The 7,729-nt window shown below is 31.4% G+C and overlaps 1 protein-coding gene and 1 long non-coding RNA gene across 2 annotated transcripts; both read left to right on the top strand.

Annotated features, from left to right (window-relative positions):
• Window positions 1–295: 295 nt before the first annotated feature.
• On the top strand, window positions 296–1,672 carry LOC136274430 (uncharacterized). Its single transcript, XR_010712750.1, has 3 exons — window positions 296–417; window positions 791–973; window positions 1,556–1,672. It is a non-coding gene; the product is annotated as an uncharacterized lncRNA (long non-coding RNA).
• Window positions 1,673–3,318: 1,646 nt separating this feature from the next.
• Window positions 3,319–7,226, top strand: LOC105339332 (uncharacterized). Its single transcript, XM_066081593.1, has 3 exons — window positions 3,319–3,422; window positions 5,682–5,766; window positions 6,025–7,226. The coding sequence occupies exons 1-3, from the start codon at window positions 3,335–3,337 to the stop codon at window positions 6,461–6,463; spliced, it is 612 nt and encodes a 203-aa protein (XP_065937665.1). The 5' UTR covers window positions 3,319–3,334; the 3' UTR covers window positions 6,464–7,226.
• The last annotated feature ends 503 nt before the right edge of the window (window positions 7,227–7,729 follow it).

Here is a 7,729-nt window from a genome sequence, read left to right as displayed (position 1 = left end):
TTCACTGCAAATAGTTCAACCCCAAAATGCACATAAAGTGCTGCTCATCTTTATTATCATATGGGAAGGGATCTCATCCTTCTGTTATGAAAATTATAATTTTTAAATGTATTACCGGAGCTTGGATGTGGCATTCATTTTTAATTAAACTGGTGCAAAACAGTGTTATTTACGGGCAAACACTTGGTGCGGGTATTACTGTCTAATGACAGCATCTAGTTTGAATTTGTATGCATATTATACTATTATTTTAACACATACAATTTGGGTCTTACGTGTTGCATTTTTTAGGGTCGTCTGAAATGGAGAATTCTCTTTTAACAACGAAAGCTTGTGTATCTATTCAATGTCAAGGTGACCAAAGGTTTATAGAGCAGGAGTGCAACACAGTAAACGCACAAATATGCAATCAAACTCGTAAGTGTAGCTTGTGCAGGATATCACTATATAAATGAGATGAAAGATTGTAAATTATTTTGAACATAAATAATAACTTAACGTATGTATATTTATAACATTGTAGACCAAATCAATATATTTAACATATATGACTGATTGATTTAGAGAGGGCAAACGAATGAATGGAAATTAAATAAAAAAGAAAGATTTCAAAGAATTTAACACTCCTCATAAAACCACGCACAGGTTTTCAATCAAAAAATTTTCACAAAAATAAGCATTGTTTTGTAAATGTCACATTACATGTACAATATTAATAAGAAAATAACTTTTATTTATTCACCGATTGATTGCATTGATATACTAGGATTTATATTTCAAACTTTTGCAGTTTACACAGAATACAATAATTGGCAATCAACGTCAGCAGAATGTAAATTAAAGCATAATTCTTACCTTTTTGGAGACGTAGATCTTACAGATCCTAGGCGATCATGCGATCTCATACAGGGGCAACCTCAAGGTCCTTCGTGGCTAGGCATTGCTAAAGAACTATACATTAGTACTTATGAAGGTAAGTTTAACTTCTGACGTCATAAACTGCAAGTGAGTGCAAATAAATCAAATAAATAAATGAAAAATATATATAAAATGTTTATTGTTATATTGTCAATTTGTATTATGAACACAGTTATGTACACTGTAACTCAAACCAATATTTGCATAAAAAAAACCTACATAAAACATCAGCATTCATATCAAAATTGCTCTCGGTGTATTAAAAAAATTGTTTTAAATTTTAAGAAAATATAACTTTCGTTATCATTTTAACGGAATGAAAATAAACAAAACAATCTAGGCTTTTTGGGGGCGGAAGTAGTAATTAGTTTACTGTCATTCGGTATTTTTGTAACATAACGAACACGGTTTAATAAACTTTTGCTTCCGTTTACTAATAAATTTATTCATTTTATCATTTTTCCTAAAACTTTCATTTTGATAATGTATTATTATTGACATTGAAAAACGATCCGAAAGGACAACATTTTAAGATATATATCCAAAGAGAACCTTTTTGTAATTTGCAAAATAAATGATATATTTATCATAATGTTAATAATAGTAATATATTCATGTAAAATTTATTTCTTTATAGCGAAAGATGACACGGACAATATTAAAAGGAAACCATCAATATCTTATCCAAAGAAGTGTTTGAAATGCAATAAACTTGCCTGTACATTTGCTGATTGCAGTGAATTAAACTACAATGCTTGTTTGCTGGTACGCCATTTTAATAGGCATTTGTCATCTTTCACTTTTGATCTTTAGGACTCTGTTGTTAATATATATTTCGGGTGACAAAAGTACAAAATTTTTGCAACGCAAGGATTTTCGCGAGATTGTAAGTATTCTCAATGTGGCAAAATGCACGACAACATAATCGTAGTTAAAACATATGTATATACAGTAAATTAATACAATAATGAGTTCTCTCTCCCTGATATTCTCTCTCTCTCTCTCTCTCTCTCTCTCTCTCTCTCTCTCTCTCTCTCATTTAGACCACAAATATATTTGAATATGACAAAACTGTTTTATACAACGATTACATGCATATGACTATATGCCTATTTTTAATACCTTACCCAAATCATTCAGTGCTTTAACAAAACACAGTTAATGTAAACTGTCTTAAAACACACGAAATAGGATATTAGATTCCATCACTTTTTCCAAGGAGCAGCGTGTATTGAATATAAAGTAAAACTTGACATATGAAATTATAATCACAAGAAAATCTCATGATTTTTAAAATTTGCGTAGTACATTATATTTTTAATTTCAATTTTACTCTTGATTTCCTTATTTTTATTTCAATTTTTTACATATTCCCAAAAGAGTGTGGGGGGGGGGGCAACTCCATGATTAATCAATTTTTTATATGATAATTTTCAAAAAATCTGTTCCGGCGAGAAAAAGTGGGGGTAGTGGAGAGGTTCACTCCCCCCTATACCGATGCAACGTGCCTGTTCATGTTGATAATATTAAGGAAGGGAAAAAAGAAACAATATATTTTGGAATTATAGCTTATTCACAGCTGCATGAAGATTGTTGGGGCTGCAGATGATTCTTTAATTCAGATTCCCCACATAGAGATATAGAGGAGGAGATGGATGGGCTAAGTACGGGTTCCGCGATACATATACTGTAACATAAGGGTTATTGATCAAAGTTATGGCTATTTTTACCCATGTGGGTGACGTATACCCTGGGCCTTTTGTCATTTAGTTTAAATATGAATAACAATTTAAAATAATAAATAAATAAATAATAAAAACAGACCAACAAAACAAAAACAGCAATCAAAAAATACAAACCCAAATAATTTTTTTAATATGATCTCGTTTTTTAAATTAAATGGTAATCTTTTGAGTGAAAAGAGATGAAAATGCTGCATCTTTTTGACTTAACCGACCCGGATTTTTTTAATGAATCCGATTTTGTCCTAAACGATCTACATCATTAGACACAATATGTGTTAATGCTACAAGGGCTGTTGATTATGCCTATAATCATTGATTCAAAGGCTCATTCATCATCTTATATCATAAAATGGGATAATTCTAAATGGCCTAATTACTGTAGATGTAATCATGTACCGACCCGTTTCATAAATCCATGAAGAATAATTGCATTATACATACAATACTAGTTTTTTTTTCAATTATCATACAAATACTTAATTTACTAACAGTGTTAGTCATATCACTGAAGTGCAGAAAGTGGATCAACACACAGCAGAAAGTAACTATTTGGTGCTGTTACACATTTCATGCCGCCTGCCGTTTTCAACCCTTTTTTTAAAAAATGGCTGTATGATTGAAAATGGCAATTGACTTTGTAGCCACTGAAAATTATAAATATTACATTTTAGATGCACGGATCCATTTCTACCACTCTTACAGCCACTACCACAAGTACTCATCCGCAAGGAACTATTTCCACTTCTACTACTCAAACAGGTACTACCACAAGTAATAATTCGCATGAAACTGTTTCCATTTCTACTGATACTAAATGTAGTAAAACAAATACTACTCTGCATGGAACTGTTTCCGCTTTTACTACTCAGACAGGAACTGTCGCAAATATATTTCCGCATGGAACTGTTTCAACTCAGCCCAGTAGAACCCATACCTTTTGAAGCTACAGAAATACGACTGGGTTAACTAATAAAAAAGATTGTATGATCAAGAACCAATATGATATAATTTGTTTGTTGTATCTTGTTCTATGTGGGTTTTTTTTTCATTTATTTTTTTTATTTTTTATTTTTTTTTGGGGGGGGGGGATTAATTTTTGGTATTTATATCACCTAATTATATATAACAAACAGAGAGATATAGCAGGTTCCAGTAAATATTCTACCAAACCTCTCTCTTCACTCTTTACTAAAATTCTTACAGTAGTAAAGGAAAAACTTCAAGAATACTGTACAACAATATAATCCAGAAGCAGTGTGAATCCGATGAGAATACTAAAAAACTCTAAAGAATTATTCGAAACGTTAAAGTCACCTTACCAAAATCAATAACATCAAAACGTACGATTTTTCGACCCTTTATACAACCATTCAACATCACAAATTAAAATCTAGGATTTTTTATATAATCAACAGTTGTTTCTCCAACAAAATTGGAAGCCGTAAAATGCTAAACTTATCATTTTAAATCTAAAAATTTATTTTGTTAAAAACCAATATTTACATTCTACTGTGTTTTTCCATTTAATTCCGTGATGTTTAAATGCCACTAAATGCAACACCTATTCACTGCGTATGAATTTACGAGTAATTTACATAAGTAGTTCTCAAACAGTGATTCCTATGTCATCTGTTAAAAATGCGTTGCATGAATGTTGTCAAAACACCATGTTTTATAATTATTCAACAAAAAAGTATACTTTATTGTTAAAAACAACATTTCAAGAGTTATTTATCATGGATTATATTTTCATGCTCGTCGATCACATCTCAACAGTCTATGTGAAAACCAGTTTGAACCGGTTTTGCAAAACAGCTGTTCTTGCTGTTACTTACTCACTCCCTCCGTGATCTGCACTTTATATCGATTTATTTAAGTAAACAATTGATTTCTTCAGTAAGGGAATGTAAATATAAGCATTAAATGATTTATTTTTGACGTCGTCGTGTCAATAACTGCCGTCAGGTGAGCAAACAAATTATCATAACGCGCTAACGTGCGTTATTCAATTTGTCTGCTCACCTGACGGCAGTTATTGACACGACGACGTCAAAAATAAATCATTCAATGCTATATTATGATTTACACAGAAGAACTCCGAAGCTGACATTAAAAAGATGCTTGAGTTCTGACAGACAACAACTATGTAGGTTTTGGAAATTAAGTCTTCCAGCAATCTGTTGGAATTCACATGGGTACCAATTGTGTCCCATGGTTAAAAAACCTATTTTTGCAATCTTATGAAGCAGAATTTATTCAAAAACTTGTACGTGAAAAACATAACTCACTCGCTGTGGCCGTCAACTCAACATTCAGGTATATCGACGACGTACTATCAGTTAAATATTGTTGTTTCCATACTTACGTGGACTCGATATATCCCAGTGAACTTGAAATAAAATATATCACAGAGTTTACGTCATCTGTTTCATATTTTGGATATTTTACTGGAAATGGACATTGATTGTAACCTAACAATACTTTAAGAATAACGTGATGACTTTAATTTTTCTATAGTCAACTTTCCTTACTTGTGTAGCAATATACCTTCATTACCTGCATATGGTGTTTTTGTCTCAGTTAAGCATGCTTTTCGTATGAACAATTTCTAAGGCGAGACAAGCTACTGACAAACAAGTTGATAAAACAGGACCATCAACAGTCTCGTTTGAAGTAATCTTTTGGTAAGTTCTATGGTCGATACAACGACCTTAAGCTTGTCAGGAATAAAATCTTTCACTGGGTCGCATGCTGACTGACGATTTTCATACTAATTGTTAGACCATAATCAATCACCTAATTGTCTACTGATTTTTCCGGGGTTTTTGTTCGATAACGACAAAGGTGTGACCGGTCAGTAGGTGATGCTTACTCCTCCAAGGCATCGATCATACCTATATCTTTTAAGAGGCCCGTGTTGCTCTGCTTTGAATTTGTATTTCCTTTATGAATTTTTGAGATGATTGATAATTTGTTATTGTCATTTCTTTTTTCATTTAAATATATTCTATTACATAGGCAACACAAATGTAACTATGGTAGTTGTTCCAGTATCCGTTGTTGTCATTCTTGGCTTAGTTGCACAACTTCTTGTCATCCTTTGGTAAGTACCATCGTTTCTGCCAGAAATAATTCAATGCTTGCCAATTAAAAGAATCATTCGTCCCTTAATGTAAAACATTGATGCACTGTAAAACACATAACAATCATTCAAAGATGACCATAAGCGGTATAACATAAAGAAATATTTTCAACGACAATACTACACATAGATCTATTTTTAAATCTAAGTCTTTATTGAGTTTAAAGTATATGAATGATTTTGTGATGGAAGTACATGTCCTCTGTATTTTTTTAATAGGAGAAAACGACAAACTAAAATGACTGGAGAAGCAAACAATGTTCAGTATAAGCCTGATTTAACCAAATATTCCGAGAAGAGTGATTACAATTACTCATTACAAAATAATAAGTTTGTTTTGGAGAAAAAAGAAACATATTCTTTAGTTGATTGTACCTATCATGCCGAAGTTGAAGATAGTAGAAGCCCTTATGAAGAATGTTATGATGATGATGGTTATGAATATATTAATGAAAACCTAAGAGAGATCGTGGAGGACAACAATGATTATCATGATGCATTCTTTCCTAGCAATGAAGGCGAATCAGATTATGGTGTCAGAAATAGGAGTGACGAGTGCCAAGTGGAAAATCAGTACAACCACACCAACACAGAGGAATATCATGTTGTCTTGGCAGACAATGAAAACAACACAATTTCTTTTAACGTGGTAGTGTAGTCTAGAGAAATACCAAAGCTTTTATGAGAATTACCCATTTCTTTAAAACGCTTTATGACAATACACACATGGCCAGCAAAATCATTTAGATTCGCGGAATACACAGTATTCTAAACAATCTAATTATTCTGTGTAAAATAATCTATACAAGTTATCATTTACCTAGGGATAAAATGACATTTATCTGTGGAATCATGTAATAAAAAGTACGAATTATCTTTGTATTGAACAATTTGATGTCGCTAGAATACAGGGTATCAAATCCAAAATTTAATTTTTTTTGTTAATTTAGATATTCAATCTCGATCAAGTCTACTGGTCTTTTGTATCTATGAGATAATGTTATAAAGCTATCTGGATATTTTTTTTTACATATTTCTGTTAAGGCCTACGTTAAGTACCTATTTATTTATATTGAAAAAAGGCCCCAATGGTTACATGTTTACATGCGCTTTACCAGCCTAGACTTTGTATGACACAGTAAGTGATGCAAGCTCAGCACATTCAGATCCCACATGCTATACTGAAAATACAATGTTATATTTATCTAATACATTAGTAAAAAAGTACTTTAAATGATGCTTACCTAAATACGTAAGGTCCTCTTGTAATTTTTAGATTGCAAATCATCCAATATAATATAACTTTTTATTATCATTTTTCTCCAAACATGAAACTTACAAGAAGATGGTTTAAACTTTTTGGTTAAAAAAATATCTTTGCTTCATTGTATTGTTTTATTTTGAAGAATACTAATAAATAATATGTGCCACATTTTCTGTTTTACAGCATAAAATCTTCAATTCTTTAACATTGTATAGCATTTGTCGCCTTTAAATCTGTTTTGTAAAGATCCTGCCCTATACATTTTCTTTATACCGTTTACAGATGTCTGATTTTCAGATGAATAGATTTCATAATTATAACTGATTACGGTTATTTCGTTTGTGAACACTTTCATGATTTTATTATTTACTAATTCGTAAATTAAAAATAAAATGGTGGTAGTTGCAAGATCAGAAAAGGTAACATTTTCGTAATACTTACGTACCGCAGGCAACCTGCACAACTGTCAAATCTGTAAGAATTTTTTAAAAAAATTACATTGAGGTTAGCATTTTTTTAATTGAATGTTTTAAAATACACTTTCATTCTTTCAATCATGTTTTGTACGACTAGAAATTCAGACCGGATCGGCATTTATTTGTCTGAATTTCAAAATAGCAAATATAATTGGATAAGAATTCAATATAACAGGAAGACTGT

This window comes from Magallana gigas, chromosome 4 (assembly GCF_963853765.1).
Source record: "Magallana gigas chromosome 4, xbMagGiga1.1, whole genome shotgun sequence".
In the NCBI taxonomy this organism is placed as follows: Eukaryota; Metazoa; Mollusca; class Bivalvia; order Ostreida; family Ostreidae; genus Magallana; species Magallana gigas.
This window is presented reverse-complemented; position numbering and strand designations above follow the sequence as displayed.

What these genes read in the sequence shown, in the direction of transcription:
- LOC105339332 (XM_066081593.1), top strand. Translation starts at nt 3,335, where the DNA reads ATGCACGGATCCATTTCTACCACTCTTACAGCCACTACCACAAGTACT. An exon ending in CACTTCTACTACTCAAACAG is followed by an intron (nt 3,423 to 5,681) that starts GTACTACCACAA and finishes TCTATTACATAG; the next exon opens with GCAACACAAATGTAACTATG. An exon ending in CAACTTCTTGTCATCCTTTG is followed by an intron (nt 5,767 to 6,024) that starts GTAAGTACCATC and finishes TTTTTTTAATAG; the next exon opens with GAGAAAACGACAAACTAAAA.